The sequence below is a fragment of the Phoca vitulina genome, unplaced genomic scaffold, assembly GCF_004348235.1.
Source record: "Phoca vitulina isolate PV1807 unplaced genomic scaffold, GSC_HSeal_1.0 scaffold7, whole genome shotgun sequence".
Classification (NCBI taxonomy): Eukaryota; Metazoa; Chordata; class Mammalia; order Carnivora; family Phocidae; genus Phoca; species Phoca vitulina.
In genome coordinates, this window is record NW_022589710.1 from 63,670,284 (window position 1) to 63,698,237 (window position 27,954).

Consider the following 27,954-nt stretch of genomic DNA (forward strand, 5'->3'; position numbering starts at 1 on the left):
CCGCGTGCAGGAACGGTTTCCAGATTCAGTGAAACGGCCGGCCGCTTTTCAAGTTGTACTTGGCAAACTGATGGATGAGTACTGTGGTCTGGCTGGTTTTTTACTTCTAGCCCTTTGGGAGAAAGAGGGCAAGGGGGCAGTTGGAAGTGCCCTTAGGAAGGAAGGAAGAATCATTTGGTCATTTTTATAACTGAGTAACAAGTACCCTTCCCATGCATAATCAGCCTTGCTGATATAGCCATAAAGTTTGGCCTTGGGATTCATCATAATTTGGTCCCCTTGAGCATAAATTATTACTGGGCCCTCTGCTGCTGCCTACTAAATACTGGCTGATAGACCTGGAATACATATTTTAAGAATATAGCGAGGTTGTTAATATGTTTGGTACCATTTACACGGAACACATGGCTGGTGAATTAGTGATTCTTTGTATAATTTCTTAGTGATCAAATACATTGTCTTGTTATAGCCTGGACTAAGCTACTAGTAAAATTAAAACATCCTGTGTTAAACTTCTTGTGAAAGAGATTATATTTCTGTTAAGAATTAATACTGAATGCACATTCAGACCCTTACTCCTTTTCTGTCTGGTGTCCTTTCTTTCCTGCTTAATCCCCGTGGGCACATTATGTTTAAGGTAAAGACCTCTTTACAGCAAATTATATTGTGGTGAATTGTTACATTAAATATGTTTTTGTGCTTTATCTGATTGCTTCCAAAGAAGACTATCAGGCAAGTTAAGCTTTCAGTTTTAACTTGAGTAAAACTAGGAAGAAATGATAAAGTGTTTTCAGTTGGCTGGTAGCTATGAATTTTGACTTTGTTGATAGCGTTAGGCCACAACATATTCCATATGCCCAATATGAGGAGGCAGGGATTCATCAATAGTATGAGCTTTGTTTAAATTGGGATGCAAAGTCATTAAACATTAACTGTTTGGGAAAACACCATCGGTGATTTGTTGTCCTTTCCTTTTCTGTGTTCGTCATCTTCCTAGACTGCCCTCCCTCCCACCCCCCATCAAAATCATTTGGAGTACATACCTCCTTAATGATTTTCTTTGGCATAGCCTTGATTCTTTGTTTCTGTAGTATTTATTTTAAGCATTTACTTTGCACTTACTTGTTTTTTAAGGATCTGAATCCCAGACCAAATCTGAGATTGTCACTGAGAGCAGAGACTATTTTTGTATTCCTGATTTTAGTGTTGGCTTTCATACATATTTAGGAGTTCAGTAAATTTCAGCCTAATAAATGCTATACTGTCTGGCAAAATTAAGTTAAATGAGAAAAAGGTACTTTTAGAAAAACTGGATTGATGAATTTTGATAACCTTGAATGCCTTAGCAGTTTTCTGGAGCAATAAATAAAGCATGGTTTGCTACTATTTCTTTTCTTTCTTTCTTTTTTTTTTTTTAAGATTTTATTTATTTATTTGACAGAGAGAGAGACAGCGAGAGAGGGAACACAAGCCAGGGGAGTGGAGAGGGAGAAGCAGGCTTCCTGCTGAACAGGGAGCCCAATGCGGGGCTTGATCCCAGGACCCTGGGATCATGACCTGAGCTGAAGGCAGACGCTTAAAGACTGAGCCACCCAGGTGCCCCATGGTTTACTACTATTTCTAATTGCAGTATTGCGTGGAAAAAAATCCATTTTTTTAAAGTCTTGTTTATTTCACTTTAAGATAATGTGCTTTGATTAGCATAAACTGATTTTTAAAATCTAATATTTAAAAAAAATTTTTAAATCTTCATTAAATCTAATAATCAAAATGTTAATTATTGTTTTAAATTGAACATTTATTTGGTATCCCTTGCTGCCAGGGAGTAATTTTAGGGCATGATTTTGGCCTCCTTACTATCACTAACCTAATTTAATGGTGAATAAATGGTAGAATTAGATGATGTTCACCTTTAGTATGACATCATTAATATTTAATTAAAAATAATTTAACAATTTGAAACAAACCTTTATAAAGTACAAAGTGAAAATTGTGTTTTTATGTATCTGTAGACATAAAAATAAATAATTTTTAAGTATATAAAACTGTGTATTGTGGAAGATGTATAAAGGCACTTCAGCATAGAGGTTAGATGCCTGGGTTCTTATCCTGGCCCAGTGAATTTAGATAAGCTGTTGTTTCTCTACTTTATTCATCTGTAATATGGAGACAGTTAATAGAGTTGTTAGGAACAATTGGGAATATTGTAAAGTGCTTGACATGCTACCTGGAATATGTTGAGGTTTCAGTAAATACTATTATCATAATTATATTCCACAGCTCTTTTCAGCTGGTATATTATGGGCATCTTTCTATGCTACTACATGTAATAATCCCCTGATTTTATATGGCATAGTGTTATGTTGTAAGAATGTACTGTGATTAACCAGTCCTATATTATATTAATGGATATTTAGGTGGTTTCCAGTTAGTACATTGTATACAGTGCTCCAGTGAACAACCTTGGACATCTTTTTGTATTACTCCCATGAGAAGGGTCAAATTCTAGAACCTGTGGAGTCACAGAGGTATTTACGAATACCAAGCATGTCCCCCAACTGCCCATAGGGGATGACCCTGGGATAGGTACTGCTCATTTCAAGTTTATTGTTGCTGTACAGGATTTTGGGCCCATATTTGACCTGTCTTATTGTACCCCTGTCCCACAAGTGGCTGGAAATTCGGATTTTTGTGTTATATTTCATATATTGAAACTGTGTTGTGAATTAAAAAGAACATGTCTCCCAACTTCAGGGCCTTTGGTTTGAGTCCTGTGTCCTAGTATTTCTGTAAGATAGATTGCTAGAGGTGAAGTTGTTGAACATAAACTTTTAAAATTGATACATGCATTTTTATTTTAATGAGTATTGCCAGATTGCTTTTTAAAATTATGTTCATTTCCATTGTGATGGATAAGAGTGCTCATTTTCTTACACCATTACCAATACTGTAGGCTTATAATAGATTTTTCATTTTTACCAGATGTATATCAACTTTGTTTTTCTGCAGTATGACAGGAAAATAGTTGTCCTAATTTGCTTGCCTGATGTGCAGTGAAACTTTTTTAGTTGATTTAAGAACTCTATGCATTGAGACTATTAATCTTTTGGGATAGGTTGCATGTATTTTCCTCACTTATTATTTGTTTTAACTTTGCTTATGATATATTTTTGTTATATAAAAGCTGGAATATTTTTATGTAGGTAAATTTTTCTGTATGGCTTTTGAGTTTTGTGTGTCTTAAATATGGTTTTGAAAATAGTGTTTTTAATATTTTGAAATATTTCTAATTCAGTATTTTGAAATACCGTGGCATCTGGAATTTAGATTTTACAGTGGTTAGCCAAACCCATTTGAGTGTTCTGTACTTTCCTCAGTGATTTGAAATGGTTATTAGTGTAATTTATCCAAAGATTGATCCTATTTTGACTGGATATGTGGCCACTAAACAACAGTTAACATATCATGGAAACTTACACTATACTATTTGAGTTAGCTTTATAATTACTGTACCAGAGTGGTTCTCGATATTTCAGAGTATACTTACTAAGTTAGATGCCTAAACTTTTGAAATATAGAGCTGAAATGAGCAACCTGCAGTCATATACTAATTTCACAAAAATGTGCTATTCTAAGTACCTAAATATTTATCCTAATTAGGGTCATGTTATGCACAGCCTAACATTGGGAAAGGATGGACTTTTGAGTATTGGATTAAAACTTTATTATTTATTATTATTATTTTTTTAAGATTTTATTTATTTCTTTGATAGAGAGAGACAGTGAGAGAGGGAACACAAGCAGGGGGAGCTGGATGGTCACCAGTTTCACTGTGTTCATGAGATGAAAATAAACTGCTCAGGAAAAGGACAAGTGTTCTTCATAGTAAAAACCTGAAATTTTAATAAATCACAAATACTGTAGCTCTGTATCTAGTCTGTTTTTTCTTTGTTTTATGTAATTATAGAATTTTATTTTTAAAATAGAATAATGTCTGAAGAAAACTAAATGCTGGTAAAAAATGTCTCTAGAAGGTGATAGAGGACGCCTGGGTGGCTCAGTCGGTTAAGCGTCTGCCTTCTGCTCAGGTCATGATCCCAGGGTCCTGGGATCGAGTCCCACAGCAGGGAGCCCGCTTCTCCCTCTCTCTCCCTCTGCTTGTGCCCTCTCTGTCAAATAAATAAAATCTTTAAAAAAAAAAAAATGTGATAGATACGGGCAGACGTTTAATGTGTTCGAGAATGGAAGAACTCTCCATTCTTGGGATTGATAGCTATCTGGTGTATTGTTCCAGGAGAGGGTCTATAAAGCAGAATCCTTTAAATTACTCAGTATTGGAATGTGTATTTTTGTTTTGTTAGAACAGCAAATAAAGATCCTTAAATTGTTTTTATCACTTTACTTGATTTCTAATATTAAAATTGAATGGAAAACTTGACTTTCTCTGTTTAAAGTACAGTCATGGTTAGCGTTTCTACTTGGGACATTTTGGACATTCAAAGCATATGGCAGCCTGGAATTTCTAGTCAGCTATTTAAGCTAAGATTAAGCCATTTTTATTGGAGGCACAGGTATCTTGTAACTTTCAGAACATGTATTTCTTTCCTCTTAACTTGGTTTTGATTGATTTTTTTTTTAAAGGATTTTTTCATTTATTTATTTGACAGAGACACAGTGAGAGAGGGAACACAAGCAGGGGGAGTGGGAGAGGGAGAAGCAGGCTTCCTGCCGAGCAGGGAGCCCGATGTGGGACTCGATCCAGGATCCTGGGATCATGACCTGAGCCGAAGGCAGACGCTTAACGACTACGACTGAGCCACCCAGGCGCCCCATGATGTTTGTTTTTTTATATGTGTTCTTGAATTAGTGTATGTTGTTTTTTTTTTTTTTTTAAGATTTTATTTATTTATTTGAGAGAGCATGAGAGCGAGATTGAGAGAACGAGTCGGGGGAGAGGCAGAGGGAGAAGCAGACTGCCCGCTGATCAGGGAGCCCGAAGCGGGACGATCCCAGGACCCCAGGATCATGACCTAAGCCGAAGGCAGCCGCTTAACCGACTGAGCCACCCAGGCGCCCGAATTAGTATATGTTCTGTATGTGTACTTGAGTTAAATATATGTTCTATATGTATACATGTGTAGACATATGCTGTAGATGTTTTTTCCTGAATTAGATGGGACAAATAAAAGTGATTTTATTTTAGATGATGTGACGATATTTTGAATAAAGTGAATAAAAAGCTGTAATTTGCATCTGATTTGTTTCCCCATCAAAGTGGTAATGTGGAAACTCATAGAAATCAACATATTTTTCAAATTAGGGTGAACAGACTTGGTGTGAATTTGGAAATATGAATTGGTATCCTAATATTCTGGTGATATTTTTTGAAGTAGACAGGGCCTTTCCAAGCATTGTTTTTTGTGTGACAGTGAAAAACCTGAATATTTGAGAAAGAAAAAAATGGGAAAGATAAGTGAGCCTTAACCTCACAGAGAGTGAGTACTCATATTTTGTTGATGATCCAACTAAACTGGTAATGGATTTAACCTCTTCAGAAAGGAATGAATGCAGAGAAACATATTACTTGCTCAAAACAAAAAAACAATCCACTAGAGTGGATTATTTTACCTGAAATTATTACCTGAAGTTATGAAAACATGAATTCAGTTCACACTTGACTTGAAATTTCGCCTTGCTTGAACCAAGACTAACTGGAATGAACTTGCACTTGTTTTCATTTCTGGCTCTACTCATGTTAAAATCATTTATTAAAGTATTCATAATCCTGTCGTAGTCATGAACGGTTCTAGTTGACTTGGAGAAACTCATATTGAGGCAGTGAAAAATACGGAGAATATAATCACTTAGTGTGCTGTTTTCATTTAATATCTAATTTATCTGAAATCAGAGTATGTGTGGTGTGAAGGGGTTCTCAAATGGTTAGGCAGTTTTCAGGGCTACCTTTTTTTTTTTTTTTAAGATTTTATTTATTGGGGCGCCTGGGTGGCTCAGTCGTTGAGCGACTGCCTTCGGCTCAGGTCATGATCCCAGGGTCCTGGGATCGAGCCCCGCATCAGGCTCCCTGCTCGCCGGAAAGCCTGCTTCTCCCTCTCCCACTCCCCCTGCTTGTGTTCCTGCTCTCGCTATCTCTCTCTCTGTCAAATAAATAAATAAAATCTTAAAAAAAAAAAGATTTTATTTATTTGAGAGAGAGAGCGCGCAAGCAGGGGGAGTGGCAGGGAGAGGGAGAAGCAGGCTCCCCACTGAGCAGGGAGCCTGATGCCACGTGCGGCTCTGCCATGCGGGGCTGATCCCGGACCCTGGGATCATGACCTGAGCCAAAGGCAGACCCTTAACCGACTGAGCCACCCAGGCGCCCCTAGGGCTGCATTTTTGATGTCACTTTTATGGAACCTGATGATAACTGTTTATTGACAAAAATATGTTCTAACCAAGACATCATGAATGCATTTACACTTAGGTTAATTTGTATATTTTAATCATAGAAGATGCTGCATAAATGTGAAAAATAGAACATTAATGGAAGATACTTAGTCTGAGACAGTGCTTTGTGCTCATGTGGATCCCCAGCTCTGGGAATTAACATAGCCTTTGTATAGCTTTGCAGTTTAGTTACAGGAGTAGGAGGAAGGATCTGACATGAATTAATTGCTGAAACAGATAATATACCTGACATTTATTTACTAACCTGGATTAAAATTGAGAGAGTGCATAACTGGACCAGGAAACATTGACTAGAGAATACACAGACTATTGGCTAACTTAGAAACAAGCAGGATGGCTTTCCTGGCATTCTTAGTTCTATGTTGATAATAGAAGACAAAATATCGAACACTGTCCAGCAGTCACTGTATAAACCAGAATCCAGTGGATAGGTATTAAATGCATAATGGGACTTCCCTGCATAGGATTCTTGGATTTGGCACGTTATTGCTTAAGTAGATTATTGAACTTCAATTTTTTTTTCCTCTTCAGTGTAAAAAAAATACATACTTGGAAAGAAAAGTAGGTGTGTGTGTGTAAAACAAACACTTCAATTTTTTAAGGAACAGATTTGGGAGAAATAAATAGGTTCTTAGCCCATTCTTCATTTTTTATGGTATTTGACTTGTTAGTTTTTATATAATAATTGTGCTGCTTCTCTTTAGAGGTCTTGTCCATTGACTTAAAATTATTTTAACAAAGAGGATGAGAAACATGAATGAGTTTCATCAAAAAAATACTCGAGTCAAATTAATTTCCTCTAAAGCATTTCAAGTATGCCATGCCTTTTTGTATTTAACCAGTTACAGTAAAATCCTACTGATTGTAAAAATCTGGAATTTCTCTTAAAATGGGGGAGGAAAAACCTTTTTGTGGGGAATCTCTTGTATTGGTTAAATAGTGTTTATAGTGTGTTTATCATTGCTTTAGAAATAACAGTATAACAGATTTTGGCTCCTTTTCAAGAAGTAGTTTCTCAGTTCACCATATTCTAAGTTGTGTTTTCTCTACCATTATATTTGATCTGGATTCTTATAGCTTATTTAGATATTTAGGTAATGACAAAGTTAAAATCCTTGGAGTGGGAAGAGTTACAGTTTTCTTTTTGGTCACTTGCTTTTGGTTGGTTACTTTTTGCTGTAAGATGTCTTTTGAAAGGAGTCTTTCTGGATATGGCAGGAAACCAACTGTGTTTAAGATTTATTTATTTCTTTATTTGAGAGAGAGAGAGAGCACATGAAGCAGGGGAGGGTCAGAGGAAGAAGCAGACTCCCCGCAGGGAGCCGGATGCAGGATGTGGGGATGTGGGATGCTGGACTCGATCCTGGGACTCCAGGATCGTGACCTGAGCCGTCCCAGGATCATGACCTGAGCTGAAGGCAGTCGCTTAACCAACTGAGCCACCAGGCGCCCCCCAGCTGTGTTTAGAAATGCATTTTACTAAAGCAGTTTTTCTAGTCAAATGATTTGTTTCAAATTGTAGAAATTTTTTGGCAGTAATTTTATCTAATTTTGTTTGTAGTCCAGTTACAACGCAGGGATCACAACAAACACAGCCGCCCCAGAAGCATTATGGCATTACCTCTCCTATCAGCTTAGCAGCCCCCAAGGAAACTGACTGCCTGCTTACACAGAAACTAATTGAGACTCTGAAGCCCTTTGGGGTTTTTGAAGAGGAAGAGGAACTGCAGCGCAGGTGAATATACACATACGTATTTTTCTTTTAATTTAATAATTTTTTATCAGTGTAATAAACTAATTTTTGAGGCATTATCTACTCAGTCAGAATTATTCCCTGAAATCTGTATTGAACAAGAGCGATGCTTAGAAAAAACTTTTTTTCTACAATGAATTTTATTCCCTTTTGATTTTTGATGCTTTTGGTTATTACATTACAGCATTGTCAGAAGGGGAATGCTTACTCAGCTAAAGAATGCCTTTCCCAGTGTAACAGTGCCTACATATAGTAAACTACTGTGTACTTACTTTCTGATAACTTAAAAACTGGTTGAAATTTAGGGAACCACCTATTGAGAACTGATTTTCATTTTAATTAGTAATGAAACAACTTGATACTTGATTGATATTTGCTCTATCAACAGGATTTTAATTTTGGGGAAATTAAATAACCTGGTAAAAGAGTGGATACGAGAAATCAGTGAAAGCAAGGTAAGGTGACTTATTTGTATATGAAATAATTTGCCAACTGAATAGCAGCAGTCTTAAGTAAGCTGTTCTTGTTAGAGTGGATTTAGAGTCTTTAATGCAAAGTCCGTTTTAGACTATTTGATAACAGAATTTTGTTTCTAGTTATTTTGAAAGCAGGGAAAACAACTGAATTCAGTGATTTTATGAGTACTTTTTTGTTGCAGTATGTATGTATATATGTATTTATTTGTTTAAAGATTTTATTTATTTTTCAACAGAGAGACAGCGAGAGAGGGAATACAAGCAGGGGGAGTGGGAGAGGGAGAAGCAGACTTCCTGCCGAGCAGGGAGCCCAATGTGGGACTCGATCCCAGGACCCTGGGATCATGACCTGAGCCGAAGGCAGATGCTTAACGACTGAGCCACCCAGGCGCCCTGTTGCAATATTTAAAGCTGAAACTCAGTAATTACTTATGCTTCACAGAAATAATAGATATTTCCCTGAAGAGGTGCTTTAAAAATGTATATTAAATATTTGAGAATCTTGCTACCTTTTAAGCAATCCTACGACAATGAACAATTTTTAGGTTTTCAGATACTAGACTCTCAAACTGAGTATCTGTTTAGTTTTTTATAATATTCTCTGAGTTCCTAAACTTTATTCTGAAAAATTATACATACAGTTGATGAATCTATGACTGGGCTTCTGGTAATGGAAGTGTATTCTTAGAGTTGTGTGTGGAATTCATTTGGCCCATTTTTAAAAATTGCATAGGGGCGCCTGGCTGGCTCAGTCTGTAGAGGGTGCAACTCTTGATCTTGGGGTTGTAAGTTTGAGCCCCATGTTGGGGGTAGAGATTACGTTGAAAAAATTGCTTAAGTAGTGGCAGTTTCCCCAGGACAGTATAAAAGGCATATTTAATTTATAATACAACTGAAAAATTGATGGAAAGAGAACCAAGGATTGAAAACTTGAGAGAGGGGATTAACAAAGAAGAAAGTCTTTTGGTTTTAGTCAAATTTATATTGTTTTCTTAAAACAGCATATATATGTTTTAAGCAACTGATTAAAACTTCAGCAGTGGGAGTGTTCTAAACGGGGGACTCGGTGTACTGCATGTTTCTCATTGATAGAATTCCTGATACGAATGTGATTTATTTATTTATTTATAAAAATTTATTTTAGAGAGAGAGGGGGAGGGGGGTGGTGCAGAGGGAGAGAGAGAATCTCAAGCGTACACCCGCGGAGCCTGGATGTGCAGCTTGATTCCAGGACCCTGAGATCACGACCTGAGCCGAAATCAAGAGTCGGACCCTTAACCGACTGTGCCACCCAGGCGCCCCATGAATGAGATTTTAAAAAGAAAGTTCTTTTTGAGCTGAGCAGCAAATGTCCAGGTTTAAGTATTTTTTACTCATTTATTGAACTTGGGCTTTCCTTAACCTTCTATAGGAAATACAGCCTTGTTTTAATGGCATTTTTTAAATGTTTAAGTTTAAAGCCATAGTCAAGTAGACAAAGACAAAACTTAGATTTACTTAACGTGAAATGTGAGTACTGCCTCGTCGTAGTTTTATTTCAGGCATTTACTTCAGTAAGTTTCTTTAACCAGTAATACTTGGTACAGTTCTTCCTGCTGGTTTTACTGAGGGTCAGAAAATGTGTTTGGGTGAATGGAAGTAATGCTCATTCCTGTTCGGGTTTATCCGTGTCCTTTTCCTTACAGCCTAACTGTAAGTAGTGAGTTGATCAGAGAGAGGGACTGAGGTTAGGCTTCATACGCTTTGCTCTTCTGTGTCTGCCTTTTGTAGAGAGAACTTCTTCTTCGGCTGGTTAGTTTTAAGACTTGGTACAGGATTTCTTGATGTTGACACTGTTGATATTTTGGGATCAGATAATTCTTCTTTAGGGTGTTATCCTGTGCATTGTAAGATCTTAAGCAAAACACATCCCTGGCCCTCTGTTACTAGATGCACTGCCCTTGCCCTCTCTCTCTCCAAATTATGACCAAAAATGTCTCCAGACATTGCTGTTTGTTCCTGGAGGAGTAGAGTCAGCCCTGGTTGAGAAGCAGTGATTAATAGATAGTTCCAATGAATTTATTTATGGTATTTGTGGGGGGGGGAATTATATAAAATTTGAATTTTACTTCACTTGTCTTGTTTGCTGTCTAGTATTCTGAGACTAAAAAAAAAAGATTTTGCAATTTATTTTTCTGTGACCTGAATTAAGGAATCTTAATTTCTGGGTTAAAATTATTAAAATAGCTATAAACGTACTAATGTGTAAACGTGTGCTCATATACAGTAGCCATTAATGACATGTGGCTGTTTCTGTTTAAATGATCTAAAATTAAATATCCAGTTCCTCAGCCAAGCTAGCTATATTTCATTATATATACCTATATATATTTCACACTATAGTGGACAGTTCTTTAGAGTGCACGTATCCAAAAGATTTGTTTTACTAGAAAAGTCCGTAGATGGTTGATCTCAGGTAGTTTCTTCCTAACTCCCTTTGTAGGCCTATTCCTGCAACATCTTGCTGACTTAATTTAAATAACCAGGCCAACTTTGCAAGTGAGGTTTTTAGATTTCTAAATGTAGGAAGACAAATGTAATATCATATATCTAGATGGTCCTTTTTGTATAAGTGATGATTAAATGTGCCCTCAAAAAACAAGGGAGTCCCTGAATCTTTACAATTTATTTTTAAGGTTTTTGTAGTATGAAGTAACACTTTCATTTATGTTACTTGGGGGAGGTGAGGAGGAGTGATTGGTGTTTTGGTACTGAATAGGACTTTACTGAGGAATTAGAAAGTGAAGAGAAACATTGACCAGGCACACATTAAAATTGTTTTTTGTTTGGACAGGTATCATCCTTACCACCAGTGGCATTAAGTACTCACCATAGTACTTTACAGTAGTACCAGGGTCAGGAAGATGATTTTTAAATGCTTTCCTTTCTCCTTTTTCTTGGGTGTTTCTACTCTAAGAAACTATCAGTAAGTTTTAGTTCTGTTCAAAGTCATCCCGCCAAAGCCTTTTTGAAATCTAAACTATTATGTAGCAGTATTGGCCTTAAAGTCACTTTTGATACGGTAAAATTATATCTAATGTACTGTGGAATATTCAGTATAATCATTGAATGTAATTTTTTAAGCAATCAGAATATGTGTTTTTGTTATAGTCTAACATTCATGATATGTGCAGCATATTGGTCATGAATAAAATCTGCTTCTAACGTTACTCCTGTGGAATCACATGCTCTCCTGTACGATAGTCCTCTTTTATAGCAGTTTCCAGAAACGTGGCAAAATTCTAAAATGGTGTGGGTCACTAAAGAACGTTCACTAAAAGTTGGAAATTGCTTTTATTTCAAAATTGGCTGATATATGAAGGCCTGGTATTTGGTAGAGCTTACAGAGTTTGTTTACCCTCCATAAATTTGCACTGAATTCTTATTTTTTTTTAAAATTATTGTATAGTGCTATTTGAAGTAATCTCTTTTGTTCTCCACTGATGGAATATCCATTTCTTGTTTGTTTAAACAGAATCTTCCACAATCTGTAATTGAAAATGTTGGAGGAAAAATTTTTACATTTGGATCTTACAGATTAGGAGTACATACAAAAGGTAAATACTGTTTTAATTATCTTGAGAAGGAATACTCTTTTTAGTTCTTAAAAATCATAATGACCCATTCATCGCAGTTACTTGCGTAGCATACAGCTTAGTGAGTTTGTGTGGAAGATAGAATACTTCAAGGAGCCTAAAGTTGGTTAAGAAGATAAAAAAGATGTCTTCTAACCCTGCACTGACCAATATGGTATTAAGTAAATTAGAAAAGGCAGTTCTGTACAGCATAGGGAATATAGTCAGTAGTACGTTAACGACCTTGTATACTGCACTTAGAGTGGTGAGCAGAACATAGTGTATAGACTTGTGGAATCACTGTGTTGTACACCTGAGGCTGATACAACATTGTATGTCAACTGTACTTCAGCTTAAGAGGTAAGTCAGTGCCTCAGTAGAAGTAGTCGCATTTTTAGATCAGTGACATGGTGGCTAGTGGTTACTGTGCAGCAAAGTGCAGAGAGAGAACTTTTTTCCCCGGTGGACAGCTCTTTCGGACAGTGCTGCTCTCTGTATCATTTTCTCTACCTGAAGAATATCAAGTCAGGAAATCAGAACAAAAATGAATGCAAGCCTCTTAAAAAGACCTGTGGATTTTCTTTTACTCGTGCTTTTTTCAATAGTTGTAAAATACAGTTGCGCAAAAACCAAACCACAACAGTGTATCTGCAGCCATTGGTGATTACTGTCAGTATTTTCTTGCTTTGTACTTATCTTATGCAAATAAATACACAGTGAAAATGTTATCACGACAGAGAACATTTATTGGACTTTTTTTGCTGGGCACTGAGCTAATAATAAGCTTTTGGTCTTCATTATCTCATTTATTCCTCACTTCTCTTATTCTCATGTAACAAATAGAAGTCTGAGACTTACCGAGACAGTAGGCTTGAACAGTTTCTCCCAGCCATCTCTTGGCAGAACTAGGATTCTTCAGCCATTAACCACTGACTTCTTGTTAAAAAGTATCTGCCAGGATAGTGTTCTGTTTGTTCTGGCGTTCTTCCTTCTCCTCATCTCCCACTGCTCTGTGCCAGTAGTAGTTAGTGCATTTGCTTTTGATGTGTCCTGTGCACTGTATGCTCTTCTCCCTTTTGCGTATGTGCTAAATATACAGCCTTCAGAGTAGTGCCTTAGCTATTGAGTCTTCTAGGGAAATGACTGTGTTGACCTGCTTCCACATCGATCTCTCCCTTTTATGATCCCAGTTATTGATTTAAGTCATCTTTGTTGTGTTCCCCCTGTGCACTCAAGGCTGGCCTCCTATCAAGCACTAAATTAGTAACAAATATCTTACCATGGTGTGCCTCTTTGGATTCTTGCCAGTGGTCCTTTTTGGAGTTTATTCTGTAGGTCCCATTTAGGGGCCAGATAGACGCCTATAAGCACTACTCACATAATGTGTGGGGGAAAAAAACACTTTTTTGGTTTTGGCTATGACAATGACCTCAAAATGTTGGGTATATTCTTGAATAGTTCCCTCTCTTTAACATAAAAGTCCTATCTGAGTCACCTTTCTCTGACTCCCAGGTCACCTGGGCCACTACAAATAGAGGATGCTGCAGGAAAAAAGATATCCCGTCAATTAGTATCATGTTTTTCCTATACTGACCAGTAATGTTTTTTAAGGGGAAGGGCACATTTTTAGAGGCTCGCTAGTATAATGTTAACAGATTCTCAACATCAAGTACTGCCATGATAAGATGCAAAATAATTTTCTTGTAATAGTAATTAGTGGTTGATGGGCTTAATTTTTTTTAGGTGCCGATATTGATGCGTTGTGTGTTGCACCAAGACATGTTGATCGAAGTGACTTTTTCACCTCATTCTATGATAAGTTGAAATTACAGGAAGAAGTAAAAGATTTAAGAGTGCGTAAATGTTTGGGGTGAAAGGGGAGGAGTTTATAAAAATTAGTGAAATTGAGCAAATTTTATGGTCTAGCCGTCATTTATTGAACTCTTGCAATTTGCCAGACCCTTTCAAGGGCTTAACATGTATGCTTGCATTTTATTCTTTACAAGCCTAAAATAAATTTCATCTCATGTTCAGAGTAGGAAATAAGGCAAAAAGAATAAATATTAAGCAGTGTGGCCACGATTACATCTGAGTGGCAGAAATCAAGGATTTGAACCTAGGTTTATCTGATTCAAGAGCCTGGTGTCTTAAAGATAGTTGTTGAGAACCTAGTCTATGTCAGGTGTTATGCTAAATTATGTTTAAACAATTTCAAATGTCTCATTCACTTAAAAGTACTAAAACTAGTATAGGTCTGATCTGTAGTTTGAGAGACACTGAACTTATTTAATTTTCTTACAGGCTGTTGAAGAGGCATTTGTACCAGTTATCAAACTGTGTTTTGATGGGATAGAGGTAAGATAAAATTCAAATAGACAGTTCTTGCTCTGTGTAATGTTGATTGATGTAGGTTAAAAAGTTATTTTAATTGGTAAGTTGATGTGATATTAACAATTAAGTTTTTTTAATAGAAGTGACTCTGTTCTTTGTGGAATATCAGTTCTAGTCTTTTTATTTTTTTAATTTTATTTTTTTAGAGGGAGTAGGAAGGGAGAAAGAGAATCCTAAACAGGCTCCACGCTGGGCTCAGTCTCATGACCCGGAGATCATGATCTGGGCTGAAATCAGGAGTTAGACGCTTAGCCGACTGAGCCACCCGGGCACCCCAGTTTTAGTGTTGTGTGTGTGTGGGGTTTTGTTTTTTTTTTTTTTAAAGAGATTTATTTATTTTAGCGAGAGAGACGTACTGGGGGAAGGGCAGAGGCAGAGGGAGAGGGAGAGAATCTCAGACAGATTCTTAGCTGAGCACGGAGCCCAATGTGGGGCTCCATCCCAGGATTCTGAGATTAAGAGTCTGATGCGCAACCGACTGAGCCACCCAGGTGCCCCTTCGTCTTTTTTCAAAGAGCCTCATGAAATTAAGAGCTAAAATATAGACAGAAATAATTAAACTTGACTATGAAGTGCTGTTACAAAACTGTTTACTCAGTAGGTTTTCCATTTGCAAATTTATATACTTTTAGTCTTACTAAGGTAATAACAATATTTTTTGCACATGGAACTTTGCCTTGACATCATTTAAATTAAATATTTAAGAAGTTGAGAGAAAACTGTGACCTGATAGTGTGTATGCTGAGATATTTTCTGCTAGGGGAGGATTTATGAGTTCAGATTCTTGAGATGATACTCATTTCTGTCTGCTGTTCTCCACAGCAGTTGTAGTGAAGGCAGTTGGAACAAAGCTGGTAAGACAGTAAAGCAACTTCACTTATTTATGTTATTTCTGTCATATATAATAGTTCTGGAAAGTCACTAATAGTGAAGATTGTAAAATTTTGGAAACTGGAAGAATAATACTTCATTGTTTTACAAAAAAAGGACGACTTCTTTAACTGCTGCATAAAGATGCCCAGCTCTGTCTTCCTTGAAAAGTCGATGATTAACCTTAATTAAGTAGACATAAAATGTTAAATTTAGTAAAGGATTGTCAAGTTCAGGTAGATTTTGCTGTCAGTGCTTAAATAAATATAAAACAGTCTGTAAGGTAAGGCAATGTCCTGCTTTCCCCAAAAGAACATTACCAAAGAAGGGGGGATTGGTTTTTTTGTGGAAGACCCAACTGAATTGTGTGAACTTCTCAGGATGGAGATGAAAGTCAGATGGTTACTTGAAATATTTAATGTGTTAGTTTCCTGTCCATACATTGTATATAAAAATAACACTGTTTTAGGGAATGTGTTTACATTAGAACATTTGAAAAATCATTTTATCCTACTTAAAATGGCAATCTCTGTTGACTTGCTTGTTGAGTTACCTGTTTATGTAAGCACATAATTTTTTTTTTTTAAAGTTTCTGAGTGACATGATTCACGTTTAATTTTTTTTTATTGTTATGTTAGTCCCCATACATTACCTCATTAGTTCTAGATATAGTGTTCCATGATTCATTGTTTGCGCACAACACCCAGTGTAAGCACATAATTTTTATTTCTGTCTAAATTGGGGGGAGCTACTGGACTTTAGAAACTTTCATTGGAACATTTTTGCTATACCGCAAGTTAATTATTTATAAAAGTGTACAGCTGTTTTTCTATTTTGTAGGTGTATGTTTTAAATGATTTTTCACAATAAGCTCTTTTAAAATACTGCCTTCTAAAGTGATCTTCTAAAAGGCTTACTTCTGGCAGCATCCACAGTTTTGGAACCATGAAATCATACCCTCAGGAATAATGACCAAATCCGTGCTAAGTTTGTTCACACTCTCACCTTTGCTTGGAGAAAAGGGAGGGGCCCCTGTGTCGCTCCGTTGGTTGTGTCGGACTCTTGGTCTCAGCTCAGGTCTTGATCTCAGGGATAGGAGTTTGGGCCCTGCATTGGGCTCCTCACTGGGCGTGGAGCCTACTTAAAAGTGGGGCGGGGTGGGGGTGGTTTGTCAGTTGCATTCTGTAAGCCTTCAAAATTAGCTGGTGTTTGTTTTTGTTTTGTTCCTATTTAGTCAAAACTAAGTTGGGAATCCTGTAATGTTATAGATATGTAAGGTCTTAAATGTAAGGAACCCCCTTTTTACTGGCAGGTATATTTGGGCTAAATATAAGGATGTTGGCCTTATAGTTGGGCACCTTTTAATATATAATCAATTCATAATTTATATAGATGGAGAACTAAACAGTTAATTTTAAATAGTCTAGTAGTAGATACATTAACAAATTTAGTATATCCAGTAGATGCATTAGTAAACTTAGTAAATCAAACTTAGTAAGCCTGATTAAAATGACAAGTAGGTATTTATTCAAGTTCTCTTTCATGGTGCCATGTTTTAACATCTGATTAAAATACCTGTGATACACATTATTGGACTTTGGACTTTTGGAGGCATTGTCGTGTTTATAGTTGATGAGAAGATCCTGGCTTTAAAGAGTATTCTTTGTTAAAGAAATGCCTTAAAAATAGTTTGACGGATATGGAATGTTAAGTTTTGTTTTTGTTTTAGATTGATATTTTGTTTGCAAGACTAGCACTGCAGACTATTCCAGAAGACTTGGACTTACGAGATGACAGTCTGCTTAAGAATTTAGATATAAGATGCATAAGAAGTCTTAACGGTATGTTAAAACCTACTTTCATTTGCATAGTAGCAGTTTTTGTCAAATATGAAATAGTTTTTAACTCAGATTTTATAATGGAGCTTTTTATAGCCACGCTGTTTATCCATAGTGAGTCAAATAAAATATGCTTTACTTAATAGTTAAGACTGCAGAGGGGTATATGGTAATTTATTTTACTCACCAGTATCTTGCACTGTTATTTCTTTTCTTCCTGGGACATTTAAAGACTAACATTTGTGCTCTATTACTAGTGGTTTAGGTTTCATGGCATAACCCTAATTAATTGTGATCATGATATTCTTTGTAACCTTTTCAGCTGTTGTGTTTAAAGGGGTTACTTTTGAACACTCTTGTATTTACATTGCTGTTGCCGTGCTCTGGCAAGAACAATTCTTGCAAACTTAAGTGGATTAAACCCTTGTCAGTATATCCTGACTGGAAGAAGTTTTAATTATATGATGAAAGTTTGAGATTAGGCAGATTACAGATTCTTTGTGATATATTAGTGATAGGAGATAAAAATTTTAGATTTTTTATTTGCAATAAAAGTTTTAGATTTTTTTATTTGCCTTTTTATTCAATTAATGTTACTGATTCTATGAAATAAGTTTTTATTTAAGTTTTACATCAATCTTAGAAAATTGAAAAGAAATATTATCATTAAACTTTTGATGATTTAACGTTCTGTTTTTTCACTCCCTGTTAATCAGGTTGCAGGGTAACCGATGAAATTTTACATCTAGTACCAAACATTGACAACTTCAGGTTAACTCTGAGAGCTATCAAACTGTGGGCCAAACGTGAGTTCAGAATTTGTTGGCTAGCTTATTAAAAATGTTTCAACTTTTGTTCAACACTAACTTTTCTTTTTGCTTTTCCCTTATCAACAGGCCACAACATCTATTCCAATATATTAGGTTTCCTCGGTGGTGTTTCCTGGGCTATGCTGGTCGCAAGAACTTGCCAGCTGTACCCCAATGCAATAGCAGCAACTCTTGTACATAAATTTTTCTTGGTATTTTCTAAATGGTATGTGTTTAGATTATATTAAAATAAAATTGATTGTAGACACTGAAGTTTAGTCTTATTTCTATGACATTTCTGCAGCTGGTTTCAGATTCAAATTTTAGTTCATGATGTAGCCATTTAGGTAGCTTTGGGGAGATCATGTTGTGTATAAAGTGGCAAACCTAAATTCCTTTCCTTTTCCCTAGCTTTCCCAGGCTAGTAAAGCAGGTGCTTTTTTGTGCTTCCTTATCCTCTAAATAAACTCTGAGTTTTAGCTGTCATGTCTGCTAAAATCCAATGAACTTATATCAGTTTTAGGAAGTTTGGATAAAACTTATATATACCACTTTTTACGCTCTTTGGATTTTTCCAAATCTACAGGTCATTAGTTTCTTGGAATTATTTTTTTGCTTTCAGCTGCCCATTTATCTTTGGTAAAATATTAAAAATGTATATAAAAAGCTTTTAAGAATAACTGTAAATGTAAAAAATAGCAATTTTGTCATCCCTTTGAGGTCAGTCATTAACCCAGGAGAGTTTGTTTTTTAAAGCTTCCTCATTTCAGCATGTTCACATTTGTCAATCATTATTTAAGAAAAGTAAGATAAAAAATTATTGCCAATTCATATTTGCTTTGGCCTAAAAGGTTTCTTGGTTTTTAATCAAATTGATCTTAGAGATTTGTCTTCCCGCTCTATGCCTGCCACCCCTGTACCTCCTCCCCCTGCAAAAATAGTTTAGTTATTTTGTACAAATTCAAATTACTGGAAATAATTTTATAATTTAGAACTGTGCCCCACTGTTTCAGTACACATTCTGTTATTTACAGATTTGATAGTGCTTAATCATATATAATCAGTTTTGATGAGATTGACTAAATGTCAGAATTTCTGTAATGCTACACAGACATAGCAAATGATATTTCTAAGAAGCTAAGCTTGCTACTAAGGATGGAAAATAGTTTCCAATTTTTAATCTCTTCCATAAAAGACTGAGGCAGCTAACTTGTAGAATGCGTCTTGAAAACAATGTTATTCACGTCACAAAGTTTCATCACACATACTCATGTTAGAACCTTTAGGTTGTGAGATAAAATTTTCCTAATCAGTCTCTAATTATTCATATTCCTTTGCCTAAATGAGTTAACTTTTTCACCCTCACTTGTCTTTGGATGTAGCCAGTGTAAGAATAGGATTTTTGTCTTTCAAGAAGGGTTTATCCTGTTGAAGGTTGAGGTGAACACATCGGATGTCTTGGGATAGTACTTTTTTATTTAAATAGTGCTTTATCAGTTCTTTGAGAGGCAGAGAAGATGTGTGACTTACCAGCCTGAGAAAGCTGCCAAATGGTTTAAGTTAATTTCATAGTTAGAGGAAAAGTACTTCGAGTTGTCTTAACATCAACAGATAGGAATAAAATATTATATATATCAAGAGGGCAAAATGAATGAAGAAGGCTCACATTCACGAATGCTGTATGTTTAACAAAATACGTTTAGATGGTAATATCCAATAGTCTTATCAAGTGCTACAATCTTTTTAAACAGGGAATGGCCAAATCCAGTGCTATTGAAACAGCCTGAAGAATGCAATCTTAATTTGCCTGTATGGGACCCAAGGGTTAGTGTATTATTTTTTCCCCTACAAATTCGCACTGTGCAATAACAAGTAAAAATCATCTGCATAATCTTCAGGGAGACTTCCCATCCTTTTATGTATGAGTGGACATGTCCGTATTACACTTTCTTTTAGATAACCTCAACTATAATTGTCCTCTGATGTGAGAAGCATAATTATGTACCCTGTAAACTCCTTTTAATTGTACATAGTTTATAATATCAAGTTCACTAACATTTTAATTTATTCTATATAGAACTACCTTGTAAGTCAAAGTTTGTGTGGGCATTTGTGCTTAAAAAAAAAAAATAAAAGGATACTCAAAATCCCTGTATTTTTTTATTTGATCTAAATATTCTGTTAAAATTGGGTTGTCGTAGGAAAACTGTTTAACGTTTACATGTGGCAGATAACTTCTAAGCAGTATCACTCTAATTACTATGATGTAATTGTAAAAATTGGTTTGGATATTTCAGATTACAAAAACCTGGTTGGGATAAAAGAAGAGCTTCTGTTCCGCTTTTTGGGAAGTTACAACCTTTACCGCTTACTCAGTTTAAATGTTACCAACATGCACTTTATTAATTGATAAAAGAAATACAGGTTTCAGTAAGGCTTTTTTTAGGTCTTTAAAATTCTATTTTTCTATTAGTTTCCTATCTTACTGCAGTATTGAAAATTAAGTCAGTTTTAAGTCTGTTAATTACATCAAGCTGTCTGTTTTCAAGTTTTCCAAACCTCAGGCATTTAATTTTGGAGGGATTTGAATTTACAGTTTCCTTCGTGGAAATATGTCACTTATCATTAGTATACAGATTAAGTTATTAAATCATTTCATTTTTTCTTAAAATAACACGGATAATATAGCCTCAGCATGTGTTAAGAAGCTTATACTTCCTATAAGTCAATGGTATATTAAAAACTTTGTTTCCATCTTGTTTAAAATTTGTTTTGCACAGAACACTATTTAGTATGACATTTCTGAAAAGTGTAATTGTGTGTGCATCCCCATTTCTGTTGTTGAAAAAAGAAAAACTAAACATCAATAGATGCTCGACTAGAACCTTTTTTGCTTGACAGGCACACGATTTCTAGTAAGGTTGCCAAAATAGTCATGCCCAAATGATCAAATCTTTAGACCAAATCTCTGATTCTATGAAGAATTCCTATAAAAACAATGTCGCCTTACATGGTTTTTCTTTCTCAACTCCAGCTATGAATGAAATAAAATTTAATCATTGGTTCAGTTTAACAAGGGGTAAAAAGTCCAAGTATCTGTTGCATATGTACTTGAAGAAACTGATTGGCTGTTGTTGTATGTAGGTAAACCCCAGTGATAGGTACCATCTTATGCCTATAATTACACCAGCATACCCACAACAGAACTCCACGTACAATGTGTCCGTTTCAACACGGATGGTCATGGTTGAGGAGTTTAAACAAGGTAAGTGTTTATCCTTATGCTCTCCTTTATACACGAAGGATCTACATACCATTGTAGACCCAGTAGTTGGCTATGCAGTTTAAAATGAAGAAAGCATTCACTGAAGTGGGTTTTGGTGTTTATTGATTGATTACAGTATGTATTTGAGAATTGACTTGAAAAACTCAGTTTGAGGCAAAGTTTTTTTGGTTATCTGCTAGGAAGCTAACCAGTTTAAAGCTATCCCCTTAGCAGGCCCTTTATGGGCTGCCTTAGTGCTATACAGTTGCCATGTAAAGTTTTAAAATGCTACCAGTTTGTCTCCACTGGGTGACCTGAGAGATGCTTTTAGCAAGCTATATACTTGAAAAGAGCTTTGAGCAGGATTGGGGCCAAAGTGCCTATTATTTTGGAAGAACCTCTAAACTTCCTGAATCCCAGTAGTACTGTTCTAATTTCATTGCCCAAAACGGTCTTTGAGGGAAGTAGCTGAAACAGGATTATTTGATTTGATTGATAATAGTCATGGAAACAGAAATAGCTGTACCACTACCAACATCAAACTCAGGAGTGTAAAATTCTTTTCTGTAGTCTGAAGAGGCTCTTCATGGGAGAATGTTGCTTAGAAACATCAGGAAGCTTGTTTTTAGAAAGGCAAGACTCAGAGCTTATGGGAAATTTTTCTTTCTTGGTTAACTACAGTGCTTCAGTTTTTGGAAAGAGTCATCCTATGAGCATGGTATTTAGAATAATGGTAATTTACCAGAAATCTGGCTCTCAGAAACTCCAGCTTTTTGAAAAGTGTGTATGTATGTAAAAATCTCTGTGCTCTAAAGTCATAGGCTGAAATTGCTATTTGTTAAAATTAATGATTTTAGGATTATAGTGAATGCATGTGGTATGTTTAAGATCTTTAAAATTCTAGATTGTTAGACTGAAGCATGCCAACATTTTAATATGTTTTTAATTTAGGTCTTGCTATCACAGATGAAATTTTGCTGAGTAAGGCAGAGTGGTCCAAACTTTTTGAAGCTCCAAACTTCTTTCAAAAGTACAAGTATGTATTTTAAGGCATGTCAGACATGTTGCTCTCTTAAGTAATGGTTTAATGGTAGCATATGTGACATCTCCTCTTGCTAGACTAATGTAGTTTTTAATTTTCCTTTAAACATCTTCCATAGAATTTTCCTTCCTGTCACAGAGGGTGTACTGTTTTTAGTAAACCCTTTCTTTTCTCTTTGTTGAGGTGAAGTGTAGCCCGTATAGTTTGCTGCCTGGTGTAACCGAACTCCTACGTTTGTAGCAACATCACTTCTGTAGGCGTCTTAAGTCATCACCAGAACTCTCAGTCCATATGCCTTGGCAAAGGAGTGAGCAGTTAAAATCTGTAGTTACCGTTCTCTCTTAGGAAACGAAGTATTTTCAGCCAGTTCTGGAAACTTACTGTTGAGATTCTATATAACCATAGGCAGAGCTTATAAAATGTCAACATAGAGTCAGTAGAGTGTTTCCAATAGTTCTAGCACATGATTGGCCTACCATTTTCCCCTAATGTTAATAAAGCCCCTTCAGATATTTCTTGGAATCTAAGTGGGTGTAATATTTTTTATTAATGGTTTTAATACAATGATTTAATACCTTAGTACAGGTTAAATGCCTGATTGTGTTGGTTTTGATGAAAATTGTAAGTTATAATAAATCTTACTTTTTAAAAAAAAAAACGGACTTGCACTTTTATTTGCCCTGAGCTGAAAACTTGCCAAAGTCCCACTTAAATTTTTTTTTCTTTAATGCTTGAAACTTTCCTGACCATTTGATCTTGTGTTGGATTGTGTTTTGTAATAATCTAAGCAAGATTGCTTTATGCTATTTCCCCAATTAAAAACAAGAATGATGACCTTCATGATGTCTCTGTGTTTTGTTTCTGTATCTTTTGCATGAAAAAGCAATATGGAGCCAGCTTAATTGTTGTGTTCTGGGAGCACTGCGCTGTCAGTTAATATTTAAATAGCTTAACATTGAATGCTCTTGTTTATTACTTAACTCCCCGTAAGTTGTGCTTTTCCATTTGGCAGATAATTTATTTTCTGTTTTTTATTTTAACCGATGTTGAGGAAGTACCTTTGAACATTTAAACTAATAAAACATATATTCTGATATTTAAAAAAAAACTACAGCATCAAAGTACATAATTGCTTGTATGGAGAATAAGGAAGAAACTGGTTTTATAGAAAAATATCAGCATCTCTTAATCCCTGAGAATCAAAGACTAAGCTAGATTCATTCTTTTTCCTGTCTCACTTCCTCATAGGACTAAGGTGGGTAGAATGAAGTTCTTGAAAGTACTTAAGTGGCTTCCTTCACTTGAAGAAAGATTAATTGTTGAAATTGAAACCTTGATAGTGTCATCTATTTGAATAAATTTGCATTACTAGAACTTCTGAAGGTTGTTTTTTTTTAAGCTTGCTTAATCTTTTGTCTTTTAGAAGTTTTAAGCTATCCTTTATGCCAAATAGTACCTATAAGGTCTTCAGTGGACTGAGTAAAAGATCATAGATTGTTGTCTTTACTGAATTCTCTTGAAACAAATCATTGTAGATGATCAAAAATGACTTCAAGCATGATTAGGTATGAGGAGGTAGCAACAAATAGAGGAAATTATATCAGAAAAATTTAAGTTTTAGCTGTGAGTCCTGAGAAAACAGATTTGAAAACATGACAGTAATGGGCTAGTTTTATCTATACCGAATCCTATATATTTTTAACTTCTCCAGAAGTTTTCCTCTTTATAATATCTAGTGCTTACTATCATTAGAATGTAGAGGTAGTCACAGGTTTGAATTTTTCTTTTAACATATCACATGTAATACTCCCAAAATTGGCTATACAACTGAATTGAAATGCTTCGTTTTCTCTTGAGTCAAAGTTGGTTAAGCCTTATTTGAAGTATATCCTGAAAGTAGTGCCATTTGTTATGTATTGGATTTTAAATTTTAATATACCTGCCTGTCATTCTTGGAAGGGAGGGAAGCATGGGGGAAATTTCATTTTCTTAAAAAGCAGAAAAGTCATCTAACAGAAGATCTCAGTGTTCCTTAAGAAAAAGGTGTAACATTGCTTTGTGCAATTTTAAATAACTATAAGAAGACATTTTTCATGTTTTTCCTTTAAGATAATTCGAGTTGACACGTAGCAATAAAGTAAATCATCATTGACATAGGAAATGGGAATACTTATGTCAGGTATTCCATTTCACTAGGAAAAGAGGAAGGAAAGGTAATAGCAAGAGGCCAGCATGTTCTCTAAGGTGTAAGATTAATTATAATTTCAAGGAGTATGTGTGAATAGAATAATTTAGCCTTAAAATGTTTTAAAAACTTAATAAAATACTGAACTTTAACTCTTGGTCCTGAGTTACTTAAAGATGGAATTATAAGGATTTTTCTCTAAGATAATTAGATTTTTAGTGAACATATCTGAGCTATAATCTACCCAGGTAAAATATTAATGTGATGAAATGGCCAGGAAACCTACTTATATACTGTTTTTTGGGGGTAAATAGTTTTTAGGTAATAAAAGCAACTAAATTGTTCTTAGGAATTTTTAAATAGGTTTTAATTCATTGGGGATACATTTTTATAGTAAAATTTTTTATTGGAAGCTGGAAATCTTTAAATTTGGGGAAAAGTTAATGACTATTGCATTAAGACTTCAAAGTGTCTCCTGAAGGCATTTGAGTATCTTGAGCAAATAAATGATGGTGGCAGTTGGAAATTGGAGATCACATTCTTTGGGGCAGCAATAAAAGATATATGTAGTCTAAATTTAGAAATACTTCTTTTGGTCTCTCTGTTTTCTGATAGGGGTCTTAGGAATTGAATACTAGTTCTGGTTTTTAAAACTTAACAAACTCAGTATTTTGGTTTCAGTTTCTTAGCTGGATGAGTATAAATGGATTCCGTTTTATAAATGGATTCCTAATGGCAGGTTATTTCTATTAAGCTTAATTATTGTATTTTATATCTCCTTTTTTTGCTTAAATTTGCTTAAATGTGGCTGAGTAAAGGACATAACCACGCCCCCCAGGCTCCCCTCATTACAATAAGTGCCAAAGTTGAACTTTTTAAACTTCAAAACTTTAAACTTTGAATTCCAACAAAATTATGTTCAAATGGATTGTATGTTTTGCCTTCGTAAATAGAGAACATTTGTGCATCATTTGTTGAAGACTCAGGTGGTAATTAAGAACATCCATTTTAATACTGTGGTAAAAGAGTAGAGACTGAGAGTTTGATCCCTGTCCTAGGTGAATGCAGACAACTTCGCTTTTTTGTTTTTGTGTACATACCTGCTTTTTATAGTTTGTTGTCTCCTGTTGTAAGTTGTTACACTTCTGTCCAGAGAGTTCTTCCTCCATCTGCCCCCCCCGCCCATTTCCAATCTCCCAGGGACTGGAAATCAGGTTACTGAGCTTGTTAGGATTTTGGTGCATTTAAGAGAATTTAAGGGCTCTCAGAGTGGGTTTCTGTGTATGTAAAATGCATGAGCTTTTAGTGCTTTTATGTGACATTTATTTGAGCCATCTGTTTGTTCTGTATATTTGGTTTGATCCAAATAATGCTGAACAAATTTAAACTGGTGGTAAAGGAAGTATTGGTCTGTATGGATTTGAGCTGCATATTCACATATCTGTCTACATGTTTTCATATTTATACATATTACCTCTGTTACCGTAAGTTGATAAGTCCTTGAAGTTAGCTCATTTGAGCTTCACTTTTCCCCTGCCAGTAAGAGGCATTATCCTATATTACAGATGACGTATATATACAAGTCACATACCTGGGTTACATAGTTATGAAGAATCATAACCATTTTTCAGATACTTAATGAGCATAAATAGTAAGTAATCAAATGGAATAGTTTAAGGAAGAATGGTTTAAAAATGCTTTAACTTGCCAAGTTTTCACTGTCCCTTGCCTAAATATCTTCTCACTCTTTTTTTTTGATGGCTAATTTAAACTGGGGTTAATAGTTTTTTCCTGGCCTAGGTCAGGTATTTGGTTTTGGTCCGAAACCTCATTTATAAGATGTGAAAGATAAGGGTTTCAGCCCTTTTTTTTTTAAAGAGTAAACTAATTTAAAAATTTTCATCATACTCTGGTTTTTCAGACTAGTATCCACACTAGGTATTGTCAGTTTGCTTTTTTGTGAGGTAGTTTCTTGTGAGAAGTTTGGCTTCCAGCACCTCTAAAATGGGTTCTGTGGGAGAGTATATTGGACTGAACTTTTTTAGTATCATAAAATTACATGAATTATATTTTAGTTGTAAATAGTTTGTTTTAAAAAGACTTAAAATAGTATTTATTTTTGATAGCATTTTGTAAAATGAAAACTTGCCTTTTCTCTAATTTAATGGAATTGGATTCTGCCTAAAAATCAGATTTCTTCTTTGCTCTCATGTTAGTCATGTCTGCTTTTTAATAGAAATTTATACTGTTACTTGAAAAAAATCATGAGGCCTGTCTTCAGTATTCAGTTTAATTTTTGCTACCTATTAATTTGAGTTAAAAAGCATGGTGTGTTTGAACTATTTTTGAGCTTACTGATGTAATATGTATAATTAGTGATCCTGTTTTTGTGGCTAAAGCCTTGGTGCATTATTTCTATTAAAACAACTTTGTTATAGTAGATTATATTTTAGTGAGCAGCTTATAGATATAAAGCATTCCACCGGAGTCTTTGAACCAAACTATCAATTAATGTTTGTTCATTGTTCTTGAATTAAGCTGCTTTGGGATAATTTATAAAATCACTCTTTTTCAGAAGAATATACTCACCAATAGTTAGAAACTTGTGGTATTTAGCTTTTATGATTTTATGTACATCTTGAGATTGCAGTCCCCCTTGCTAAACTGTTGCTGATCTGTAACTGTAACAAAGCTATTACATTATGGTGTTAATATCCAGCACAAAGCAGTTAAATAAAATAAATAGCATGTTGTCTTTATCTCCAAAGGCATTATATTGTACTTCTAGCAAGTGCACCAACAGAAAAACAACGCCTAGAATGGTGAGTATAAGATTAGACTTTACAGAGAAAATAAGCAAAAGTCAATCAGATAGCTACAGAACACAGCAGATGGGAGAAAGTTTGTCCTCCCATCCAGTCTGGTTTTATTCATAAATGGAACTTTACTACTTGTAATGGAAGTGTAGGAATTTGGGGATCCGTATACAACTTTGTTTTTTGTTTCCCTTACGGAGATCCATGTATCATTAACTATATTTAAAGTGCTTTGTTTTAGCTTACTGATTTTTTTCCTTTAAATATTTGCAGGGATGTCTTTTGTAACCTTCTTAGTTTGAAATGTGGCTTGATTATCATCCTTCCTCCGTTTTTGCTTCAGCATTTTTGTTTAGAGCCTAAGACTGGTTTTATCTATGGGAGTTCAGATGGTTGAACTGCCCTCACATGTATTTAAGTATGATCTTCA

At 35.2% G+C, this 27,954-nt stretch overlaps 1 protein-coding gene across 4 annotated transcripts in view; it reads left to right on the forward strand.

The window, feature by feature from the left end:
• PAPOLA (poly(A) polymerase alpha) overlaps positions 1–27,954 on the forward strand; it is a 59,937-nt gene that overhangs the window by 7,206 nt on the left and 24,777 nt on the right. For 3 of the 4 annotated variants that reach the window (XM_032405885.1, XM_032405886.1, XM_032405887.1), the window contains exons 2-13: positions 8,027–8,200; positions 8,607–8,673; positions 12,209–12,290; positions 14,052–14,161; positions 14,610–14,663; positions 17,299–17,410; positions 18,124–18,213; positions 18,304–18,442; positions 19,968–20,040; positions 21,361–21,481; positions 22,433–22,517; positions 27,477–27,530. In XM_032405885.1, the coding sequence (XP_032261776.1) occupies positions 8,027–8,200; positions 8,607–8,673; positions 12,209–12,290; positions 14,052–14,161; positions 14,610–14,663; positions 17,299–17,410; positions 18,124–18,213; positions 18,304–18,442; positions 19,968–20,040; positions 21,361–21,481; positions 22,433–22,517; positions 27,477–27,530 (1,161 nt within the window). Of the gene's footprint in view, positions 1–8,026; positions 8,201–8,606; positions 8,674–9,080; positions 11,660–12,208; positions 12,291–14,051; positions 14,162–14,609; positions 14,664–17,298; positions 17,411–18,123; positions 18,214–18,303; positions 18,443–19,967; positions 20,041–21,360; positions 21,482–22,432; positions 22,518–27,476; positions 27,531–27,954 lie in introns of those variants that run through there. The other variant, XM_032405888.1, reaches the window with a different exon arrangement.